Raw genomic sequence first — 26,385 nt, 5'->3', positions numbered from 1 at the left:
GGAAAGCTTAATGTATTAAATGTGTTTTCTGTTATGATTCTATTCTCACTCTCAAACCTCCAATATCTTTCATGAATGTATTCTTGAAAAAAGGTGACAAAGCATTGGCTCACAGACTACATTGAGGATGGCCTTAATTAACATTCCTGATAAAGATCTTCTGCTCAAAACGTCAACTCTCCTGTTCTTTGGATGCAGCCTGACCAGCTGTGCTTTTACAGCACCACTCTTTTTGACTTTGATCTCCATCATTTGCATTCCTTACTTTCTTCACAATTAACACACAGTTCCATAACTTAAAAACAGTGGAATAAAATATTTGAATATTATAACAGGTAAAGTTTTTATTTTGGTCACTGATATAGGCATATTGAGTTGCCTTCAGATCCATTTTTACAAGTATTTTGTAAAGTTCAAATTTACACACATTAGAAAACCAGTTAACTTGATACTATCATTTGTTTTAAAAATACAAGGGAAATGCACTCAGTACTGTATATTTTAAAAGAAACTAATTACATGTTGTCTTCATCAGATTCATCATCTTCCTCAAGCGATTCCTACGGAAGAAAATAAGTGATGAGGGGAATGTATTATAAGAAAAGCTACATTATGGAAATTACAAGTTTTTCAACTTACTTTGGCATATTTTTCGGCTTCCTCTTTAATAACTTTAGGTACAAGCTCATGTCTGCCTTTTGTAACTGCAAAGAAAATTGTTAAAATTACAAAAGTACTAAAAGAAAGTCTACATTCCAATCCTCCGTCCACACTCCACAATTATCTTGATGTCTATCACTAAGTATAGATAATTTGCATCATTCAAGTTTAATAAATGCACTACTGGAGTTTAATATGGAATAAAAACAAATTCTACTGTGATCCTTTATCAAAACAGGAAAGTGAATTTAACAGGCTTTGAACAAATAGGTCTGGATGATTAGAATAAAAAGAAAGGATTGTAATAAGGTGGAGGGACAGAAGAAGAAAGATATTGCATCAAGCCAAAGCAAGGAATTGCTGGATATGTAAAGAAACAAAAAGTCAACTAGGGAAATACAAATGGCAAAATGTAAACATAGGTGGTGCATAGAAAGGTTACAGTCTAAATTAGTTGAACTCTGTATTGAGTCCAGAAGTTGCTATAGCGTTCAGTTACTTTACAGCTTCAGTTGATTGGAAGTTAACCTTGGTTTTTGATCTCAAAATCAAAATCCTGATTCAAATCAAATCTGGGATGGTAAAAAGGCCTTTACGGTAATATTACCACTTTAAATTTTCTAACACATGAACTTTACTGCCCCGCTCAAGGGCAGCAGCTGCATGGGAACACCACCTGCAAGTTTACCTCCACACCACACATCTGTGTGACTAAATCACCATTCCTTCCATGTCACTAGATCAAAACCCTGAAATATACAGAAGTCAAAAGAAATATTACTTCCCCTCCCCCCAACATGAGCAATTTTAAATTGAGCAGTCAAAATTAATAATAAGTTATCAAAATATCATTATACACAACTTTGTTCTAGAAAGAAAAGACATTACTTTCTCCAACCCAGCTTAACTCCAACTCGAAGGATTTATCCTTAACTTCATCATGGACGATGTAGATTCTGAAAATTAAACAAAGGGTAATTTGTTTTTTTAAAAATTGCAAAATTTTAGACACATTGTTAAAGAGAGCAGCACAGTGAACTCTAACTACAGGAGGATGTGACGAAATTAATAAAAAGTTTGGAGGTCAACCACAAGTCTGAAGCAACTGAAGGTATAATGAGTCTTCACTCCTGGCCAATTGACTTATTTACAAAAGTAATAAACTTTTTGTAGGAATGCAGTATCTGCAGAATACAGTAACAGAATTTCCGTTAACTCTCTCAAGTGGGATGGCATGGGATGGAGACACCTCCTAAGCCACAAGTTACGCACCATTGATTGACATTTCTAAACATTAGTAACTGCCCCATCTAGTGGCACAACAGAGTATTAAAGTTTGCAAATAATCATTTTTTACCTTAATTCTATTAACTGTCAAGACTGTCATTGATTAGCATGCAATTGTTAATTGCCTCAGTGTACATCAAGCTGGAGCTGCTCAAATTTTATACTTTTTGGGAAAATAAAATCAGGTAATATTCTGTGGCTGTGTAGGTAATGTCATTCCCTCTTTCACTTTCTGACCTCTTATACTTGAATACACATTTAAAAACAGATGTCAAGGTATTTCTTCCACTAGAGGGTAGTCAATGCTTTGAATTCTCTATCCAAGAGTTGTGGAGGCTAGTTCATCAAAATTATTTAAAAAAAACTTTAAAAGAATTGGTAAAGTACCAGGGGGCTAATAAGGAGCTGACAGAAAGAAGAGGGAGGCCTGCAGCAGATCAGTCATGATCTTATGGAATACTGGGACAAGCTTGAAGCAACAAAATGTCCTATTCTTGCTCCTAATATGTTTTGTCTTTATACAAACACATTTCACACAAATATCTTTTAAAGGTAACAGCCCAGATTACTTTAACTGTGAGCCACTGTTTCTAAAATCACATGTTTCTCTTACCACATCATACCCTGTACAATAATTATATTGCTCCTCTATCAGGAATAAAGTTAGCAAAAGAAACAAACACTCCCTCATACAAAAATAAATATATATTTTTATGATAGTATTTCAAACCCAGAACATGCCACTCATACCAAATTTTCACTCCCCACCGTCATTCCCATGACCAAGAATTCTTGAATGATTTTCTGCAGTACACCCCCAAGGTAAATTTGGAACAATTCCCCATTTCACCAGGAGTCTTGACATTCTGCAAAAGTAGCACACTCCCTTAAGCTGAGCTGGCCTAATGAGTTTAAAAAAAAACACATTTGAAGTCATGCCGACAGGAATGGGAAAGAGAAATGAAGAAAAAATCCTTTGCAGCAAGTAAATTTGTCACTTATTTGGTACGAAAACATCAAGACTGTTTAGCTAAAAAAACCTTAAATAGTTAGAATTCTTTGCTAACCAATTTTGAGCAATTATAAACTTACATTTTTGCAACTTCTTTAACCACTTCTCTGCAAGTCATGTCTTTCATCTGTAAAGTAGTTAAGGGGAGATAGTGAATCTTCAGTATACACTAGTTGATTCAATGCCCATAGGAGAGTGCCTTATCTTGAAATAGAGTTAAAGATCAAAAGAACCAGGATTCAAGCGATATAATTTTGAAGTCATAAATTGATTAAGAATTCTTAACAGAAACAAACATTTGTGTCCACACTTAAAGCTGGCACACTTGAGTACCTCAACTCAAGTTGAGAGAATTACATCAAAGACATACAATATAGTTTAAATTCCATTATCAAAATGTGTAGCAAAGTTGACATAAAAATGATAAATAAAGGTTATGTATTTGGAGATCTATTCTCTGAATAGCAGTCTCAAAATAGTTTTAAAAGACATGAGCTTTCTCAATATTTAAAAACAAAAAACAATTTCTAATCGACTAAACTTCAATTAAATGTGGGCCACTTACTAATGTAATTAAATATTGTGGCCTCAAAAAGGACAGACAATCTAAAATACAGTCTCTCTCAATGACAAGCCATTGTCATTGATAAATATATAACAATGAATGAACATCATGAAAGAAATTTTAAATGAAACATTTTCATGTTATGTGGCTGATAATGTCCCCAATACCATATTAAGACTTTTTTTTGCAATTAACCTTTGTGCAGATGAGTGGCAAAGAGCGTCTTCACATTCCTATAACAAGTCTCCTGCATTTATTTCAAAGAGATGCCTTTTAACACATCCATTAAGCAATGGCTTTCGCAAAACTAAAAAAATAAGGATTGCGATTTCTGTATTTTAATATTTGCACTTTAAAAAGTGGCTTGTGGATTCGGTCTGTGTTCATGGAGGGGTTTAATGATTAGCTTGAATTTTCTGTGGGTGTTTTTTTTTAAAAAGACAAGTGAACTCTTGAAGACTAATGAAAACATGTTTGCATTGAAAGATTTTGAGCAAACAATAAACAGTTGTACATTAAGCTTTCAGTATAGAAGATCGGAGATCATTTTTTCACACCCTCTACCTTGAAAATAAGTCTTGGCTGAAGCTGGATATGTAAAACAGTTGCCCATGACAAAAGGGAGATGGTTTAGAATGGTGAAGAAATGGGTTACCTCAGTGTAAACAGTTTTGTTTGAAGGTTCTAGACCAGAAGTGTTTTGTTACAACCCTGAAGATATGAATTTGAAGCTTGTTCTCAAGCTGGGGAATTGAGGCCACGCTTGAAATTAAGCCCTACACATCAGGAATGCTTTTGGTATAAACTGGTTTGTATTTTACCACGTGTTTCTAAATCTTTACAGTTGTTACATGTAAATAGTTTGGGTTATTATGTTTTATGTTTTATCTTCATTTTTGCATAATAAACATTTTTTTGTTAAGCCCAAATCAGCTGAATTGCATATTTTTGTTAATAAAAGTTGTTTCAGTTTGCTAATTAATACCAAAGATTTGATCTATTAAATCAGCATATTATACTTTTAACACCGTCAAATTGCAGCACTCATCAAGACCAAACAACAGAATCCAAACGAATATCTTCCTTTAATCTGGCAATTGAGCAATCTAACCCAAAACTTCACTACCTTGTTATCATACCGCTTAGATTTAATGTAAGGAAATGAAACTATTTCAAATTTTATGGCTTACCTGCAGCTTCTCAATCTCTGTTTTTGCAGCTTCTTTAGCTTTTCCAATTGCACATCCCCAGTAACCCTACCAATATAAACAACATTCTAACCACAAAAATTCCAGTATAAATGCAAATAAATAAAATGTCATTAACCAGAAGTTAGACATAGTAAATAGTTTTTCCAAGACCAAAGAAGTCTCTTCTAGCAGCTTAGAGACAACTTATCTTGCAAGGCAGAGATTACAGAGCGTCACAACAGGATACGTATCACTGTTCTTACAAACATCCAAGCTGCTGACACCTCAACTGAGCTATTAGCTGTGCACAAATTTCTGTGATGAAGCAAACTGAATGTTTAAATACAAGTGCATTTACAGTGCAATTATGGCACCACTTCAACTTTTGCCAGACTATTGTTAAATCTGTAATGTAAGTTTGGTGTCGGGATCCAACAAAACTTGAATAAAGAGAGGTGAAGGAGGAAGCCAAATTTCACCCAAGTTTGATGTAACAGAATGACCCCAGGTTTAAGATTTTCAATACTGAACACAAATCAGAAGTAATAAATTATACAGATTAAAATTAATAGAAATACTTGCTAATTCCTCCCATAATAAGATGTTAAATTGATAGGCGTTTAGTTAGTCTTTACTACATTGTTGTAAAACTACTTGTAGTCTGCACATAGTAAGTTACAGTAAAGGTCAGCCAGGCATCATGTTCGTGGACAGGTACTTACGTGGGACACTCCTGAAGGGTCAATCATGTACATCTGAGCTCCATCATCCTGATCATAAGATCCCATAATAAAGCTAAGAAGAAATGAAATTTGTAAACAAATTTGCAATACAGATTTTCGATTTGGAATTATCATACCCATAAACAATGGGTATAAACAATACGGGTAAAGTTATTTTGTGAGAGCAAAGGAGATGCAAAACAGCATGGAAAGCACAAGAGGTTCAAATATGGCAGTACGAAAAAAAGAACGGGTGTTAAAAGTGTGGAGACAGCCGAAGCAGCAAGTATAAATAGTACAGAATGCGAAAGCTGCAGTTCATGGCCCATGGTCAAAAAGAAAAAAAATGTGAAGTGCCCTCATAGGGATGCAGACAAGTGACAGGCTGGGAAGTTTTTCATATTTATTTGATCTAAACTACGGAATTTCAATTAAGCAGGACGTTATTTGAAGTAAAAATATAAGTACTGGCAGGTCTAGAAGTTTGCCCTCCCTACTGACCAATCACAATCACCTCCTACCTGCATCAGCTTATCCCCTTCCTAGCTACCTTCCGCCCCCGCCCCATTTCTCTCTCAGCCACTTTCCCTCCCACACTCTTGATGAAGGGCTTATGCCCGAAACATCAACTCTGCTGCTCCTCAGATGCTGTCTGACATGCTGTGCTTTTCCAGCACCACACTTTGACTCTAGAAATATTAACCATTAAATCAAGAAATTTATTAAGTTGTAAAGATGGTTTGGAAGGTGACGTGTCTCAGATACAGTACATGGAAGTCCACCAACACCAAACCATAGGCATTAAAATTTTTTCTTGGGAATGTTTGAAGAACTTCAGCTCAAAATTCATCAGCTGGAATCTGACTTTGGGATAAAGTGACTTGGACAATTCGTTCCATGAGGCAATTGCATACTTTACACGAGAATCTTCTGATTTGGTCCACAGACAGAGATGGCAGGGTGTGACTCGATGAGGCAGTTATGGAGATAAAGTAGAAGCATATTAGCCTTAGCATCTACAATCATTCAATAGAATTGGAGGTTCTTCCATCTTATATTGATAAGAATGGTGACTGCAGAGCAGGTGATCAAATAGAGCATAGCACTATGATATCAATGGTCAGCGGCACAGACAGTTCTCTGTAGACAAGAGTGACAGTTGAGTTGCATGTATGGGTTTGGAATACCTGCACAGGGTTGGCAAAGAACCTGTAGTAGGAGGAAGAGGATCTATGAATTTGTTTTGATCCATGTTGGAATCAACTTCATGCTTAAGTGAGAAGGGAAATAATTAATACGGGACCAGAGGGGAAACTTGTTCAACGCAGAGAGTGGTGCATGTATAGAACGAGCTGCCAGAGATGATGGTGGGTACAATTAGAATATTTTTAAAAGCCATCCGGAATGTGTACATTAATAGAAATTATTTGGAGGAACATGGACCAAATGCTGGCAAATCAGACTAGATTAGATTACATTACAATGTGGAAACAGGCCCTTCAGCCCAACAAGTCCACACCGACCCGCCGAAGCGCAACCCACCCATACCCCCACATTTACCCCCTACCTAACACTACGGGCAATTTAGCATGGCCAATTCACCTGACCTGCACATCTTTGGACTGTGGGAGGAAACCGGAGCACCCGGAGGAAACCCACGCAGACACGGGGAGAACGTGCAAACTCCTCACACAGTCAGTCGCCTGAGGCAGGAATTGAACCCGGGTCTCAGGCGCTGAGAGGCAGCAGTGCTAACCACTGTGCCACCGTGCCACCAGATGACTTTAGGATATCTGGTTAGTGGGGATGAGTTGGACTGAAGGGTCTGTTTCTGTACTGTATAACTCTGACCAGGAAAGGAGGTCCTGTTTAGGAACAGGAGCAACTGAGGGCTAAATTCAAAAAGGAAACATCAAAATTCTAGATTATTACACATGAGCTTAGCAGATCGGGTTAGGGCAAATAAGATTAGGGAGTTTAATGCAAGGCTGTAAGGTTGGAGAGGAGAAATAGTTTTTGATTCAAAACTGGGGAAAATGGGAGTTGTCTTTTGGAAAGGTTTACATGAACCATGCTAGGACCAGTGTTCTGGCATGTTGTATAACTAGGCATCAGACAGGATTTTAAACTAAATAGTCAAGACAGGATCACACAAGGGACAATGTGATAAATTGAAAGGGAAGGGACAATGCAAGAGATAAAGATAGCAATAATGGTAATAATAATCAGAATTTGCCAGAAAGAGACAGAGCATAAGAAAAGGCCAGAGTTTGAGAGATTAATAAAATGGATAGAAGCAAAGATTTTATATGAAAATGTAATATTCATGACAACAGATGGATTATCAACTCAAATAGAAACAGATACGTATGACCTGAGCCATTACAAAGACGTGGTTGCACAGTGACCAAGGTTAGGACCTGCATTCTCAAGGGTACTTGACATTTTGTAAAGGCAGAAAACTCAGAAAAAGATGGTGAAGTAGCTGTGTTAATTAAGGATATTATTAAAAAGTAATGACAGATGGCCATTGTTTTAAATAACAACAAGTAGAGTTGGAATACAAATAAGAAATAGTAAGGTTAAGAGTAAAGTTAGTAGAGTCACTTATGGGAGTGATTAATAGAAGCCCAACAGCAACTAACTGAAGGGGGTACAGTGGAAGGAACAGGGAGGGTTTGTAATAAAGGTATAGCAATAGTGGATGATTTTAATTTATACATAATTGAATGAAAGTCAATGCTAGCCTGGAAGGAGAGCTCATTGTGTTTTTGGAACAATTTCTTTGAGCAGCTTGTTCTAGAACCAGAACAGGCTATTCTCGGCCTGGTAAATGTGCAAATACAATTAATTAGTCACAAGATAATAAAAATGCTCCTATGTAGCAGTGATCATAATAAATGTGCAAATCAGTCACTTTTTAAAGAAAACATTACAAATCAGAGTAGGTCACAACATTACACAGAATTATAAAAACGAGAGAGTGATGTTAGTATATGAAAGAAAGCTAGCTAGAGAAAAAAAATCTTATGGTTTAGAGTGACAGATTGGGGATCACAGGTATTCTGGGGGTGAGCTTGGTCATGTATGAACCAAATACAAGGTCAGGAGTTAGACTGTGCATTTAATATTTACTCAGGAAAAGTTAAACTATTTACTCTAGTTTCATCAGAACCCTCACAACCCTGATTTTGAACAGTTCTAGGAATAGGGGAATTGCCCAAAAGAACCTTCTGTTTTGTAGTTAATTCTGTCAGAGTCTGCTACAATGAGCATACTGCAGGATTCCCATGCACAATTCCTACTTATACTGGGACGATGACTGGTCATCGGGAAACCTGGGTCAGTATGGCTGTCGGTGGGTAAAGTGCTAAAAGCACTTGCAAAGGGATGTGGAAATGCAAGTGGAGGAAAACTTGGCAGAAAAAGCATACAATTGGAAAAGTGAACTTATCCAATTTGGCAGGAAGACTAAATGTGCAGCACATTATCTAAATGAAGAGAATGCAGAACTCTGCAGCATTGTGTGATCTGGTTGTTGGATACATAGGTTTGGTATGGAGCTGAAGTGAGTTATTAGGAAGGCAAATGAAAAGACCATCTTTAAGGAAAAGGGGATTAAATGTAAAGTAGGGACATTTTGCCACAGTTGTACAGGCTGTTGGTGAGACCACATTTGGAATACCATGTACAGTTCTGGTCTCCTTAAGAGAGGACATAATTACATTACAACCAGTTCAGAGTAGATTCACTCAACTGAGTCTTTTATTGAAATGGCTGTTGTTATGGACCAGGCCAGACCCCTTCAAAACATTTCAAGAAAGTAGCCACACCCTAACTTTTTAGTTGTCTTAAGCAGGTGAAATGTGGATATTCCAGGAGTGATGGAGCTGGTTAAAACCACTATTTTAAACAACTTACTTTACACGTGAACAAAAAAAAAACAAAATTTAGAACAACAACTATTTGAAAACCCATATCGACTCTATCACAACTTAATGGTATTGTTCCAATTACTTGCAATACCCCCATAAACAACTCCTTGGCAGAAAAGGTAAAAATCAAACACAAGTCCTTACAGGAGACATGTCAGAGAGGGAGGATCAACATGGAACTGTTTCTTTGACCAGTAGCCTCAAAAAACTGACTTTGCTAAAACCAAACCAAACCAGAGTAAAGCTGAGCTGGGAGAACTGACCTTTTATTGTACAGGTTCTTTTAAACTTGAAAGGCTTTTACCTGAGGCAGCAGCTGTTAGCTATAATCAAATTTGCCCTAAATCCCATCCAAACTACAACCTGTGTCTTTACGACCCCTCTGAAAAAAAATAAGGACAACATAACCTCGTTAAAATGGCAGCATCGTCACACAGTTTTATGGGAAAAGACTGGATATATTGGGTTTGTATCACTGGAGTTTGGAAGAATGAATGAGGATCTTCTTGCAAGATACGACAACCCTGAAGGAACTTGACGGGGTGAATGCTGAGAATATGTTGCTCCAATAGAGAGATTAGAACCAGGGGACAAAGTTTAAAAATAAGACAGCTCACATTTATGATGGAGATAAGAAAAATAAAATTCCCTCAAAAGCTTTCTCTTCCTAGATAGCAGTGAGGGCAGGATCATTAAATATTTTTAGCACTGAGTTAGACAGGTTCTTAATTGACAAGGAAGTCAGAAAAGACGACTTGAGATCACAACCTTATCAAAAGGCAAAGCAGGCTCAAGGCCAAATGATTTACTCTCGCTACCAGTTCATATTATGTAAGCAATTCAAAATATTTGGCATAGAATTAGAGGTCAATGGCTTGCACATTTCACTGATCATCAACAGGAGACTATAATTCCACGCAATCTTCAAGCTCTTCATTTGCATTCTTCTCACCCACACCTTACAGTAACTGCAAACATACAAGTCTTCAGAAAACCATTTAGTAATAATTTTATTGAAAAATTACCTGCTTCCAAATGGCCGCACAGCACTATACAATGTGTAAGCGTGGACATACATTGCTACTCTGTCTGCCAGATGCTAAAAAAGGTAAAAAAAAATTTAAAACTTACAACACATGACAACTTTCCATTACATTACTATTCTATATTTTCCCAAAGAGCTTATTTCTATCAAATATAAATGTGTTTTAAAATGTTAGTTAATGATAAACCTCTAAATGCTCGCAAAATCTTTGTGAATGTACCATGTATAACAAATTTTCTTGCTTATAATCTTAAATTACAGGGATAAATGGGCATATGTAATTGGTGCTTCAGATGTTTAGGTGTAATGCTTTTCATCTTTCAGCCTTTTTTCCTACTTTTACAAACTATTGTTCAAATGGGGTGGGTGGTGAAGGAAATTCAGGAAACAAACAAAAACTTCTAATTTTTTTGGAATACTTTATCAGTTTGATTCTGTCAATCTATTTGGTGTGTTTACTTCCCAAGAAAAAATATCATAACCACTGGTAAAGTTTTTATCAAATAAAATATAAAAAAAAAGGAATGAAGAGAACAAGAATAAACAAAATTACAGTGCAAGAACAGTTCCTTCAGCCCTCTTAAGCCTGCGTCGATCCAAATCCTTCCTCTAAACCTCTGCCTATATTCCAAGGAGCTGTATCCCTCTGCTCTCTGCCCATTCACATATCTGTCTAGATACATCTTAAAATGATGCTAGCATGCCTGCCTCTACCACCTCCACTAGCAACACATTCCAGACACCCATCACCCTCTGCATAAAGAACTTTCCACGCATATCTCCCTTAAACTTCTCCCCCCTCACCTTGAACTCATGACACCTAGGAATTGAGTTTCCCCATTCTGGGAAAAAGCTTCTTGCTATCCACCTTTCATGACTTTGTAGACCTCAATCAGGTCCCCCCCTCAACCTCAGTCTTTCTAATGAAAATAATCCTAATCTACTCAACTTTTTTTCATAGCTAGCACCTTCATACCAGGCAACATCCTGGTGAACCTCCTCTGCACCTTCTCCAAAGCACCCACATCCTTCTGGTAATGTGACCAGAACTATATGCAGCATTCCAAATGTGGCCGAACCAAAATCCTGTACAACTATAACATGATCTGCCAACTCTTGTACTCAATACCCGTCTGATGAAGGAAAGCATGCCGAATACCTTCTTGACCACTATCAACCTGCATTACCACCTTCAGGGTACAATAGACCTGAACACCAGATCTTTCTGTACATCAATTTTTCCATAGGGTTTTTCCATTTACCAAATAATCAACTATTCTTACAGGTTAGTAAATTTCAGTTATAAAAATGTAAGATCATAATGCATGATCAGTAAATAACCATGTTAGTGTAATCTGCAACCTCCAGCCCAAACTCTCAACTCCACAGTCCTGTGGTTATTGGGAACTATTTTTCACCAAAGTTGCTTTCTTTAAAATATCAGTTGGAATAATGTCAGTAGGGAATGTGTCCAAAAGACCACTGTAGCATAGCCCACTCTTGCACTTGCCAGACAGATACATGCATTTTAAACAGAAGTTGCTGAATATCAATCATGAGTGGTGAACCTCTCTTAAATAAAGCTGTTCCTTTAGAGAATAGGTGCAGGAGTAGGCCATTCTGCCCTTCAAGCCTGCACCACCATTCAATATGATCATGAATGATCATCCTTAATCAGTATCCTGTTCATGCCTTATATCTCCATAAATCCTTGATTCCACTATCCTGGAGAGCTCTATCCAACTCTTTCTTAAATGAATCAAGAGACTGGGCCTCCACTGCCCTCTGGGGCAGAACATTCCACACAGCCACCACTCTCTGGGTGAAGAAGTTTCTCCTCATCTCTGTCCTAAATGGTGTACCCCGTATTTTTAAGCTGTGTCCTCTGGTTCGGCATTCACCCATCAGCGGAAACAGGTTTCCTGCCTCCAGAGTGTCCAATCCTTTAATAATCTTATATGTCTCAATCAGATCTCCTCTCAGTCTTCTAAACTCATTCCATTTCCTCCACCTTCTTTTCTTTGCCAAATACTAAAAGGTTAAGGCTAATTGTCATATCTACTACCTACATTCTCTAGTTGCTGCGTAGCCCTCCCAGGTTTGTGTGTAATAGCACATGGGAAAACCAGAAGTAACTACCTCTTGGGCAGCTGCGCATCTTGTAAGGAATGTTGATGAGAATTCTTAACACTAACCAATTCATTTCACTTGCATTATGCCTATTTTTGTCCATTTCCTTTCTGCTCCTACTTTAATGACAAAATTCTAACCATAGACAATCCATTTAGATTTAGATTACTTACAGTGTGGAAACAGGCCCTTCGGCCCAACAAGTCCACACCGACCCGCTGAAGCGCACCCACCCAGACCGATTCCCCTACATTTACCCCTGCACCTAACACTATGGGCAATTTAGCATGTCAATTCACTTAACCTGCACATCTTTGGCTGTGGGAGGAAACCCACGCAGACACGGGGAGAATGTGCAAACTCTACACAGACAGTCGCCTGAGGCGGGAATTGAACCACTGTGTCACCCAAATCATTAAGAATTTTTTTATTTGTTCATTTGTCAGAAATGAACATCACTAGTTAGGTTAACATTCATTGTCTGTCTCTAATTACTCATTTTGAGTTATTCTTCAGGTGGTAGTGGTGATGAACTGCCCCTTTAACTACTACAGTCCAAGTGGTATGGGTATATCCACACTATTGTTAAGAAGGGTTTTGCCCCAGGGATAGTGAATTAACAGTGAAATAGTTCCATATCAAGATGATGTGTGATATTGCAGAAAATAAAGTCACGGAGCAGTTTAAGATGAGTTTATGCAGAAAACAGGTTTCCAGCATCTGCAGTCATTGTTTTTACCTTGTTCTATAGTTAGTCAACTTTAGCTGTTATGATGTGCAATTCACCCTTAGAAATATTCAATGTTGAAACAAACAGTGCTAAATAGATCTCATACCCTTAATGGAATATCATATCCATAATTAGATCTAAAATTGGAAGCTTCTTCCCTTGCAATATCAGTAAGAGACCGTGCATCTGCCAGAAGACCTGCAACTGCCTGTGAAATGAAACAAAAGTTGCTTATTCTAATGTCCATTAAAAATTAGGCCCACATTGAAATCAAAATATACAAATATACCGCTGTACTAAGATTGCACATTTTAACATGATCTATTCAGTATCTATTCTTCCTATACAATAGATCTTTGTACACTGGGTCTGTGTACAACAATTTTCTTGAGCTACAAGAAAGTTTGAGCTAAAATTAAAACAAAAATGCCTTTTTGGGAGAAGGCAGTTTATAAAATCTTACCATTCCTACATGACGATCAACGTTAAATATGCGTTTGTTGGAGCCCTGTTCATATAGTTTGGAAAGGACCAGTTTCTCTACTCCAAACACAACTCCATCTTTACATCTTATCCCAATAGCTGTGCTGTGAAATTAAATTGAAACAAAATAAATACTGAATTTAATAAGAGAAAGGGTAAGGTATTATGATCACAAACGTTTGTACATTTAGAGGAGGATTGAATTCTCAGTCTATAACTGTTTCTGCTTTATTACTTTTAGATATATGCAATTTTTTGATGTGGAAATTATAAATCAAAGACATAAGACTAATTCATTTCTAAATTTATGATAGAGGCATGGGTGGATTGTGAGTAATTCAGATTTATTGCTATTGCTTAGTACACATTCAACAATGACAAAGTCACATTTAGAGCTGATGCATGCACAATTGATTCTCATGTGAACAATCAATACCTGTGTAGTTTTACTCCAGAAACACAGAAATAATCACAAGATGAATTCACTGAAGATTGTAAAAATGTAAATATTCTACAATAATTTTTTTTTCTGCAATAATGATGAATTCCTTACCTACTGTTTTCTACAGCTTTCATCGCATATTCAACTTGGAACACTCGCCCATCAGGAGAGAAGGTGGAGGCTGACAAATCATACTGGAAATTAAAAACAAACAAAATTATTATGCAGCCATAAGCTGCATAAAATTATAAATAAGCCTTACAAGTAAATTCAGGTGGCACCAAATCCAAAAAAGTCTACATCAAAAGTACAACACAGAAAAACCATTTGGCCCAACTCAACTGTGCTGCTTTTTATACTCCACACAAGCCCCTTCTCAATCTAGCTACTTCACATAAGCCTCAACACCTTTATATTCCCTTTTCATCACACTCATCTGGAGTCAGAGGCGTACAACACAAGAAAAGGCTTTCAACACTGACTTTGTGCTGGTCCAAAATCACCTAACTTTTCTAATCCTATTTCCAACATTTCACCTTGCATACCTTAGGATCACAAGTGCACATCTAAATATTTCTTAAATGTTATGAGGTTTCTGCATCTACTACCCTTACAGGCAGTGAGTTCCAGAATTCGATTACCTTCTGGGTGAGGGAAAAACCTGTCCCTTACCTTACATTTATGCCCATGATTACTGATCCCTCCGCCAAGAGGATAATTTTCTGTCTATGCCTCTCAATCTTATATATCTGAATCACCAAACCTTTCTCCCAACTGGCACCTCTGCTCCATGGAAAACAAATCTCAGTCTTCAGAACTAAAACTCTTCAATCTCGGCAACATCCTGGTAAATCTCTTCTGGAAATACACCCTTCCTATCATGAAATCCAGAACTACTCATAATACCCCAGATGTGGCCTGACCAACTTTTTATATGGTTCCAGTGTAGCTTCTTTGCTCTTATACTGTGCCTCGGCTAATAAAAACAAGAATGCCATATGCGTCCTCGATCGCTTTATCTGCCTGTCCTGTTATCTTAAAGGACTGGTGGACATGCACTCAAAGGTAGCATATAAACCTTGACCACCATTACAGTTGTCCTTCCCACAGTCTTTCTACTTATCTTCAAATATATTGTTTGTTGTAGTTGGCTAGGAACAATGTTTGTTGGTTCTGCTTCTCAAGCTCTACTACATTTTTCTTATACATATTCCTGCACCTGCTTTTTTCAGATGTATACTCTGCAATAAATAATCCAGTAATTTTTAGTGGGTCAGTGTCTCTTGCTGCAAATCCAATTTAATGTTTGAGCCAAACGTTTTCAGGCAGAGGTTTCTTGCAGATTTAGCAGCCTGGGACAGCCTCACTCTGTCCACAAATGTTCAAATGCTACAACCCAAAACACTGATGCCTTAGTTTGTGCTATATTTCTCTTCAAATCAAACAATTAAAACTCGACATGGTTTTGTGCTTACCACGTAACGACACATGTATGTAATAGTTAATAGATAGTAATCAGCAGGAAGAACTCTGATCAATCCCTCAAGAACTACTTGCATTTAGCTTTAACCTTGAGCATAGTGAAACAACAGCATTACCAATGTTTAATAATGAACTGTACACAGAACTATGAAGACAATTTAAGCAATACCAAAAAAGAATTCCAAATAGGCCTTTTGAGTCTGCTCCACCACTTAACAAAATTACAGCTGATTTGATTGTGACTTTAATTCTACCTTCCTTACCTGTCTTTATCCCCCACACATTCCATATTATTTGATTTCTTTATCAATAGTTCAATATATTCAAGGTTGACAACCTTCTCTGTTCTCAAGAGGGAGTGAATTTTAAATATTAATGGCCCTCAGAAGACATTCTTTTAATTTTACATTAGAAGATTCTTATATTGAAACTCTGTCCCCATAGTTCTGGATTCTCCCATGAGGAAATACCCTCTGATTATTTATTCTGTCAAGTTTCCTAAAGTTGACAAGCAGGAGGCTGGAAGATTACAGGAAGCCAAGCAGCATTAGGAGGTGGAGAAGTCAATGTTTCTCTGTCCACCTAAAATATGTTTGAAGAAGTTATCTGCCTCCCTCAGATGTGTTTGAAGAAATTCTCCAGAAGTCTTATGTATTTCAATACTGTCCCAGGTATAGGAAAACGATGTCACAAGGTCCCAATTTCTTTAGCAATATTAGTTACAATACATTCAGTCCCGTTATCCATGTGAGTAATATAGATTCTAAGTAATGGTAACTTCAACAATGAAATTCAGAGCATCCCACTATTAGGTTTTCTCCACTTGAAAATGACCCATTTATTTCCAGCTATGTTCCCTGTAAATGAGCCAGTCATGTTAATATGTTAACAATAACCCACACATAGTAATCTTTTATTTGGCACGATAAGATAAGAACGTATCAGAAAGTGTATTTGGATTTCCAAAAGTCAAAATACCCAGGTTTCCCTTTATCCACTAAGCTTGTTATATCCTGAAGAACTTAACTTGTGTCAGACAAAATTTCCCTTTCACAAAACTGTTGACTGTTTGATAATATTATGATTACTTCCACTCCTAGTGGATTGGAAAGGCCATTCGGCCCATCGAGTCCACTCCGCCATTCAATCACGGCTGATGGGCATTTCAACTCCACTTACCCGCATTCTCCCCGTAGCCCTTAATTCCTTGTGACATCAAGAATTTATCAATCTCTGCCTTGAAGACATTTAGAGTCCTGGCCTCCACTGCACTCTGCGGCAATGAATTCCACAGGCCCACCACTCTCTGGCTGAAGAAATGTCTCCGCATTGCTGAATTTACCCCCTCTAATTCTAAGGCTGTGTCCATGGGTCCTAGTCTCCTCGCCTAACGGAAACAGTTTTCTAGTGTCCACCTTTCTAATTATCTTGTAAGTTTCTATTAGATCTCCCCTTAATCTTCTAAATTCCAATGAATACAATCCCAGGATCCTCAGCCGTTCCTCGTATGTTAGACCTACCATTCCAGGGATCATCCGTGAATCTCCGCTGGACACGCCCCAGTGCCAGTATGTCCTTCCTGAGGTGTGGGGACCAAAACTGGACACAGTACTCCAAATGGGGCCAAACCAGAGCTTCATAAAGTCTCAGTAGCACAATGGTGCTTTTATATTCCAACCCTCTTGAGATAAATGACAACATTGCATTCGCTTTCTTAATCACGGACTCAACCTGCATGTTTACCTTTAGAGAATCCTTGACTAGCACTCCCAGATCCCTTTGTACTTTGGTTTTATGAATTTTCTCACCGTTTAGAAAGTAGTCCATGCTTGTATTCTTTTTTCCAAAGTGGTATCCCGACAGAATGCTTTCTATGGTGCATCTGTAAAGATTGGTGAGGGTCCTTATAGGTATCCCGTTTCACAATCAAAACAGTACTGTTTGATGCTGCTATCTCTGCCAAGGTTTGCTGGATCTGGTTGGGGTGGCCTTTTTGACTGGTCAGCTCTGACCCTCCCTTCAACATGCCACCCACCTCCAGACTTTTCCCCACGAAACAGGGAGACAGCTTATTTCTTTCCTCTGCAGCATAGGTTGAGGCTTGAACTTGTTCTAATCCGACCCTGCTCTTCCAAGAATTTAGAAACCTCATCCTTAATGATGGATTCTAGAATTTTACCAACAACCGAGGTTAGGCTAATTGGCCTATAATTTTCCATCTTTTGTCTTGATCCTTTCTTGAACAAGGGGGTTACAACAGCGATCTTCCAATCATCCGGGACTTTCCCTGGCTTTTGAAAGATCTCAACCAACGCCTCCGCTATTTCCTCAGCCACCTCCCTCAGAACTCTAGAATGTAGCCCATCGGGGCCAGAGATTTATCAATTTTAAGACCTTTTAGCTTTTCTAGCACTTTCTCTTTTGTAATGGCAACCATACTCAACTCAGCCTCCTGACTCCCTTTAATTGTTGGGATATTACTCGTGCCTTCCACTGTGAAGACTGACGCAAAGTACTTATTAAGTTCTCCAGCTATTTCCTTATCTCCCATCACGAGGCTTCCAGCATATGTATTGAAAGAAACTTTTAGTATCATTTCTAATATTACTGGCTTGCCTACATTCTTATTTGATCCTCTCCTTCCTTATTTCTCTCTTTGTTTTCGTAGCCCTCCCGCCCAGTGCTCTTGGCCACTTTATAGGATTAGATTAGATTACTTACAGTGTGGAAACAGGCCCTTCGGCCCAACAAGTCCACACTGCCCCGCCGAAGCGCAATCCACCCATACCCCTACATTTACCCCTTACCTAACACTACGGGCAATTTAGCATCGCCAATTCACCTGACCTGCACATCTTTGGACTGTGGGAGGAAACCGGAGCACCCGGAGGAAACCCATCCCGTAAGCATTCCATGAAACCCACACAGACACGGGGAGAACGTGCAAACTCCACACAGTCAGTCGCCTGAGGCAGGAATTGAACCCGGGTCTCAGGCGCTGTGAGGCAGCAGTGCTAACCACTGTGCCACCGTGCCGCCCACTAGGATCTCTCTTTTTCTTTAACACATTTCCTGACTTCCTTTGTCTGTCTAATCCCTCCCCGGATAATCTTTCTTTTCTTGGGGATGAACCTCTGTACAGTGTCCTCAATTATACCCACAAACCCCTGCCATTTTTGCTCTACTGTCTTCCCCGCAAGGCTCTGCTTCCAGTCTATTTTCGTCAGTTCCTCTCTCATGCCCTCATAAATTACCTTTATTTAACTGTAATACCATTACATCCGATTTTGCCTTCTCTCTTCCAAACTGCAGACTGAACTTTACCATATTATGATCGCTGCTTCCTAAGTGTTCCCTTACTTTAAGATGTTTTATAAAGTTGGTTCATTACATAGCACTAGGTCCAGAATAGCCTGCTCTCTTGTGGGCTCCATGACAAACTGTTCCAAAAAACCATCCCGTAAGCATTCCATGAATTCCCTTTCTTTGGATCCACTGGCAACATTATTTACCCAGTCCACCTGCATATTGAAGTCTCCCATGATCACCGTGACCTTGCCTTTCTGACGTGCCTTCTCTATTTCCCGGTACATGTTGCGCCCCTGGTCCTGACCACTGTTAGGAGGTCTGTACATAACTCCCATTATGGTTTTTTTTGCCTTTGTGGCTCCTCAATTCCACCCACACAGACTCCACATCACCCGACGCTGTCATTCAGTGCCATAGATTTAATTTTGCTCTTAACTAACAAGGCAACCCCACCCCCTCTGCCCGCCTCCCTGTCTTTTTGATAAGTTGAAAATCCTTGGATATTTAACTGCCAGTCCCGACCCCCTTGCAACCACGTCTCTGTGATGCCTACCACATCATAATCATTCACGATGATCTGTGCCATTAGTTCATCTGCTTTGTTACGAATGCTACGAGCATTCAGGTAAAGTGCCTTAATGCTAACTTTCTTATCATTAGATATTGGAAGTCATAAGATGTCCTAAGTTATCCTTTCTTTTTGCTGCATTCCCAGTCTGCCTCAAGTTTAAATCCACCTGCACACATGCTATCCTGCTGCTTATCTTTCCATTTAACTCCATACTCCCTGTCGCTTTCACTTTCCCTTCCCCCCCAACTCAGAAGTTTAAAGTCCTACTGACCACCCTATTTATCCTCTTGGCTAGAACATTGGTACCTGATCAGTTCAGGTGGAGACTGTCCCAACGGTACAGATCCCCCTGGTTCCAAAATTGATGCCAATGCCCCATGAAGTGGAATCCCTCTTTCCCACACCAATCCCTTAGCCACGTGTTTACTTCCCTAATTTTCTTATCCCTATGCCAATTGGCACGTGGCTCGGGCAGTAATCCGGAGATTATGACCCTTGAGGACCTGTACTTCAATTTCCTTCCTAGTGCTTGATAATCCCCAAACAGGTCCTCCACCCTAGCTTTGCCTATGTTGTTAGTCCCAACGTGGACCACAACAACTGGATCCTCCCCCTCCGGCTCCAATATCCTTTCAAGCCAGTCGGAGATGTCCCGCACCCTGGCACTGGGCAGGCAACACAACATGCGAGACTCCCGATCCGGCTTGCAAAGGATACTATCGGTCCCCCTAATTTATAGAATCCTCTATCAAAACTACTTATCTTTTTGCTCCCCCCTCTTGAATGGCCTTCTGCACCATGGTGCCGTGGTCAGCTGGCTCATCCTGTCCAGAGCCCTTTTCCTCATCCGTACAGGAAGCAAGAATCTCATACCTGTTGGACAAGGTTAAGGGCTGAGACTCCTGCACTCCTGAACTCAGGTTCCCCCTACCTGCCTCACTTACAGTCACACTCTGATGTCCCTGATCACTAACTGAATGTGAATTACTTAATCTCCCAGGTGTGACTGCCTCCTGAAACAAAGCGTCCAGGTAACTCTCCCCCTCCCTGATGTGCCGCAGTGTTTGAAGCTCAGATTCCAGATCAACTCTGATCCGGAGTTCTTCCAGCAACCAATACTTGCTGCAGATGTGGTCACTGCCATTCACAATGGGATCAGCGAGCTCCCACATCATACAGCTACAGTATTATTTGCTGATGCCACAAATGATTGTATACTTTCTTTCTGTCACACTATGGTTACAATCACTCCTATCGTTAGCCTACGCAGTTGCCTTCACCTTTCTCAATATTCCCACAGGCGAGCCCTCCTTCCCACTGTTTAGTTCGATGTCGCATCAATAGCTCTAGCTATACAATACAATTTGCCAGATCCTAACACTATTCAAGTATAGGCTTTCCCAACAAAAGAAACACCTGTTCAAGGAGTTAAGTTCTAAATAGTGTCAGGTAGTGAATCAGGTGTGTAGGGATGAATGTCTGGAGCTTAGGGACTGAACAGGCTTAGGCACACCCACCAATTCAGGGGCAATTTCAACTCAGGAATAGGCAAGTAGCTAAAATTGCTGGATTCTGCCCTGGGGACTATAGGACCAAGAGAGGATTCAGAAATACTTATGGCCAAGACAAGGGAGGAATTTGATGACAAGGATAATAAATTTTAAAACCAAGGCATTGTCAGGTTTGAACAGAGGAGTACTAAAATCCAGGAATCCTAACCTGGTCTTACTTTGGAGTCTAGCATCTGCAGTTTTTTTTACTCTAAACAGTTAACTCAGCACAGATCATGAATTGAATCTGAAGCCTTCTATAAAACCCAGGCAAGCACTGGGTAAACTGTCATTAATGAAGCACAGTAAATCTATCAATTCCATATATAATAGTTTTCACTTCAAACATAATACTTTCATTCAGAATTAATTGTGTATAACTTAAAAATCTGACCTGAAGAGCACAATAAGGCTATAACATTGCTGCAATTACTCAACTGTCCACAGAAAAATCTGATCACCAGCAATGTTTTTGTTATATTGTTAATTCTAGCATGGAACCATCTGGTTGAAGATGGAGAACCCTCAGGTGATCATGAAAGTTCTATAACACTATTTGAAAAATATAGAGATTGCAAGTTCATTCAGATCCCTGTCCAATATCACAAACAGATGACTAAAGTTCTGTTGACACTGGAAATCAAAATAAATATCTGCAAGACATTTCCATCTTTTTTCAGCTCTGAAATGTCAGTGACTTTAAGTGTGAACACTGTTTCACTACAAAGGTGTTTGACATGCTGACAATTTCCAATATTTTCATATGGCAAGTTTGAGAAAGCAAAATGACTGACAATTTCGACATATTGATGGGCTCTTGTGGTGCAATGACAGTGTATTGAAATTGAGCCTTCTGGCCTAGAGTTAAGTCCCAGCTGTTCCAGAGGTCTATCACAACAGATCTGAACAGTTTGATTAAAAAAAGAATTTAAATGGCTGTGAGGTTCTTTGGCACATGAAACATATGGCTCAACAAAGCAATTTCACTTGAGCAAGGGAATTCTCCCAAATATCATGGTCAAGTTTTATTCCTCAAAGTGAGGTGTCGGAAGACTGGAGGTTGGCAAATGTGGTGCCACTGTTTAAGAAGGGCGGTAAAGACAAGCCAGGGAACTATAGACCGGTGAGCCTGACCTCGGTGGTGGGCAAGTTGTTGGAGGGAATCCTGAGGGACAGGATGTACATGTATTTGGAAAGGCAAGGACTGATTAGGGATAATCAACATGGCTTTATGCGTGGGAAATCATGTCTCACAAACTTGATTGAGTTTTTTGAAGTAACAAAGAAGATTGATGAGGGCAGAGCAGTAAATGTGATCTATATGGACTTCAGTAAGGCGTTCGACAAGGTTCCCCATGGGAGACTGATTAGCAAGGTTAGATTTCATGGAATACAGGGAGAACTAGCCATTTGGATACAGAACTGGCTCAAAGGTAGAAGACAGAGGGTGGTGGTGGAAGGTTGTTTTTCAGACCGGAGGCCTGTGACCAGTGGAGTGCCACAAGGATCGGTGCTGGGCCCTCTACCTTTTGTCATTTACATAAATGATATGGATGCGAACATAACAGGTACAGTTCGTAAGTTTGCAGATGACACCAAAATTGGAGGAGTAGTGGACAGCGAAGACGGTTACTTCAGATTACAACAGGATCTGGACCAGATGGACCAATGGGCTGAGAAGTGGCAGATGGAGTTTAATTCAGATAAATGAGGGGTGCTGCATTTTGGAAAAACAAATCTTAGCAAGACTTATACACTTAATGGTAAAGTCCTAGGGAGTGTTGCTAAACAAAGAGACCTTGGAGTGCAGGTTCACAGCTCCTTGAAAGTGGCATCACCAGTAGATAGGATAATGAAGGCGGCGTTTGGTATGCTTTCCTTTATTGGTCATAGTTGAGTACAGGAGTTGGGAGGTCATGTTCAGCTGTACAGGACATTGGTTAGGCCACTGTTGAAATATTGTGTGCAATTTTGGTCTCCTTCCTATCGGAAAGATGTTGAGAAACTTGAAAGGGTTCAGAAACGATTTACAAGGATGCTGCCAGGATTGGAGGATCTGAGCTATAGGGAGAGGCTGAACAGGCTAGGGCTGTTTTCCCTGGAGCATCGGAGGCTGAGGGGTGACCTTATAGAGGTTTACAAAATTATGAGGGGCATGGATAGGATAAATAGGCAAAGTCTTTTCCCTAGGATCGGGGAGTCCAGAACTAGAGGGCATAGGTTTAGGGTGAGAGGGGAAAGATATAAAAGAGACCCAAGGGACAACCTTTTCACGCAGAGGGTGGTAAGTGTATGGAATGAGCTGCCAGAGGATGTGATGGAGGCTGGTCCAATTGCAACATTTAAGAGGCATTTGGATGGCGATATGAATAGGAAGGGTTTGGAGGGATATGGGCCGGGTGTTGGCAGGTGGGACTAGATTGGGGGTTGGGATATCTGGACGGCATGGACGGGTTGGACCGAAGAGTCTGTTTTCATGCTGTACATCTCTATGACTCTTTGACTCAACCATCACCCAAAATACAGTTAAATGTGAGGTGCTGCATTTTGGGAATATCAAATCATCACAGGACTTATACACTTCTCAGGAGTGTTGCTGAACAAAGAGACCTTGGACTGCAGGTTTATAGCTCTTTGAAAGTGGCGTCACAGGCAGATAGGATAATGAAGGCGGCATTTGGTATGCTATCTTTTATTGGTCAGAGTTTTGAGTACAGGAGTTGGGAGGTCATGTTGCGGCTCTAGAGGACATTGGTTAGACCACTGTTGGAATGTTGTGTGCAATTCTGGTCTCCTTCCTATCGGAAAGATGTTATGAAACTTGAAAGGGTTCAGAAAAAAATTTACAAGGACGTTGCCAAGGTTGGAGGATTTGAGCTGTACGGAGAGATTGAATAGGCTATTTTCCCTGGAGTGTCAGAGGCTGAGGGGTGACCTTATAGAAGTCTATAAAAATCATGAAGGGCATGAATAGGATAAATAGACAAAGTCTTTTCCCGGGGTGGGGAGTCCAGAACTAGAGGGCATAGGCTTAGGGTTATATCCTTGCCACAATAGGCCCTCCCACCAATTTTGTATCAGCAGTAAATCTAGATGCATTTACATTGTTTCCATAGTTTCTATAGTTGGTAAATAACTGAGGACAAGGACTGATCCAGGCATGAGTGGCTACTGCAGATGCTGGAGATAACAGTCAAGATTGGAGTGCTGCTGGAAAAGCACAGCAAGTCAAGCAGCATCTGAGGAGCAGGGAAAAGGAAAAAAAAATTTCAGGCAAAAGCCCATCAGATAGCACTCCTGATTCTGTCAAATTTGTGTTGACCAATCCATAATCCATGTAAATATGTTACCCTCAATACCATGACATCTCACCTTGTGCAATAATCATTTTATATGGCACCTTATCAAACACCTTCTAGAAACCCAAAAATACTGCACCTCTCAGTACTATTTTATCAACTCTTCTTGTTACATCCTTGATGTGGAGATGTAAGTGTTGGACTGGGATGGACACAGTTCAAATCACAACACCAGGTTATAATCCAACAGGTTTACTGGGAAGTACAACACCCAAAGCTTGCACTTCTAAATAAACCTGGTAGACTATAACCTGATGTTTTGATTTTTAACTCTTGTCCTTAACAATGCTGGCAAGTTTGTCAAATATGATCTCCCTTTCATAAAATTATGTTGACTCTGATTATAGTAATAAAATAAAATGACCACAAACCAACATAAGTCTTTCAACAAACGAGCTGCCACCATTTCAGCAAACACCTGATCTTGCTTTTCTTTTTTTAAAAACATAAAATGAGAGCATGCTCATGTCAGACAGCATCTGTGGAGAGTTAACGTAACATAAACCTGAAGCGTTAACAATGTTTCTGTCTCCACAGATGCTGTCTGAAATCTGGATGCAGTTGAGTATTTCCAGCGTCTTTTTAAATTTCAGATTTCGTCAACAGTATTCTGCTCTTCGTTTTATTGTTGGTTGGTTTTGGATGATGGCCAATTTACAACACCATACAATGGAACAATCTACGGGGGGGGGGGGGGGTGGAAAACTGATAAATAGGGCTCTCTTGAATACATAGAAACTACTATTAAACGAATTGGTACTTTACTGGAAAACAATCTGAGTTAAATAACGCAGACCACACAAAGGTGACCTGATAGACAACCTATTCATGAGAAAACTCGTGAATGTTAAAGACCTAGTTATCTTCCTGTGTGCGGCAGATGTTTTCAACGTGAAAAGCAGCGAACCAGCAAGAAGCCGCCCACTGCCGTGATCCCAATTTGAAAATGAAAGCCGTCACCGAGCCCGTCCCTCGCTAGTACTTTCGTTTTGACCATGGAGGCTCCCGGTGACTCAGCACCGATGACTCCAGGCCACCATGAAGGCGCTGAAAAACCCCAGGCCGAGCCAACCCGCTGAGCTGAGCTTCCTGTTAGGAGATACCTCCCGCGTTCCTTCAAGCACGGCACGGCACGGCACGGCACGGCACGGCCCGGCCCCCGCGGCCTAGCTCCAAAACTCACCCGGGATGAAGGCCGAAAGCCGCTCCCGCTCAATTAAGCATCTCAGACCGAAATCACCTCCTCACATCTAATAGTTAAACCACATAAGAGACGGACCCACAGGATTTTCCTACTCACCCCGGTACCAATGGAGCTCATTCCGGACCTTACTTTAGCAGCAACGGCGGCACACACTCGGTCTTCCTCTCCAATAACACGCCTTCTGATTGGACCAAACCATATACCCACTGCACCAATCAGCAGCATCTATTGTGAGCTCGGTCCATGCGGGTTCCCCGTATGGAGGCAGAGTGACGCCTATGGCTGTAATTAAACCACCACAGCAAATGTCAATGGCTTGCTCTATCCTTATATCCCTTCGTCACATAGTGATATTTCTTTTTTTTAAAAAAAAACAATTAATTCCTTTGAAAATATGCTACATTGATTTTTTTTTAAATTGCTTCAGCTGGAATCCAGCTTTGGGCACCACATTTAAGGAAGCATGTGAAAACATTGAAGAGAGTGTAGATGAGATTTATGAAGAATTTCAATTATGAAGATAGATAGGAAAAATTGGCTCTGTGCACTTTGGATAAAAGAAGGCTGAAAGGAGATAAGATTCAGCTATCAAAAATCATGATAAATCTGTAAAACAAACTTTCCAAACATGAAAGGATTGAGAAGGGCACAGACTTAAAAATTATTAGCAACAGAAGCAAAACTTATAGGAGGAAAAGCATTTTCATGC

The 26,385-nt window shown here is 39.7% G+C and overlaps 1 protein-coding gene across 2 annotated transcripts; it reads right to left on the bottom strand.

The window, feature by feature from the left end:
• Positions 1 to 318: 318 nt before the first annotated feature.
• On the bottom strand, positions 319 to 25,958 carry psma3 (proteasome 20S subunit alpha 3). Of its 2 annotated transcripts, none has more exons than XM_043697751.1 (11): positions 25,773 to 25,958; positions 14,313 to 14,395; positions 13,740 to 13,863; positions 13,383 to 13,484; positions 10,397 to 10,470; positions 5,437 to 5,509; positions 4,715 to 4,780; positions 3,040 to 3,086; positions 1,549 to 1,616; positions 640 to 704; positions 319 to 560 (listed from the first exon to the last, which is right to left on the bottom strand). In XM_043697751.1, the coding sequence occupies exons 1-11, from the start codon at positions 25,899 to 25,901 to the stop codon at positions 516 to 518; spliced, it is 876 nt and encodes a 291-aa protein (XP_043553686.1). In that variant the 5' UTR covers positions 25,902 to 25,958; the 3' UTR covers positions 319 to 515. The 2 variants fall into 2 exon arrangements, with proteins under 2 accessions (XP_043553686.1, XP_043553687.1); XM_043697752.1 differs by lacking the exon at positions 25,773 to 25,958 and adding an exon at positions 25,656 to 25,739.
• Positions 25,959 to 26,385: the final 427 nt, after the last annotated feature.

The sequence above is a fragment of the Chiloscyllium plagiosum genome, chromosome 10, assembly GCF_004010195.1.
Source record: "Chiloscyllium plagiosum isolate BGI_BamShark_2017 chromosome 10, ASM401019v2, whole genome shotgun sequence".
Taxonomy (NCBI): Eukaryota; Metazoa; Chordata; class Chondrichthyes; order Orectolobiformes; family Hemiscylliidae; genus Chiloscyllium; species Chiloscyllium plagiosum.
This window is presented reverse-complemented; position numbering and strand designations above follow the sequence as displayed.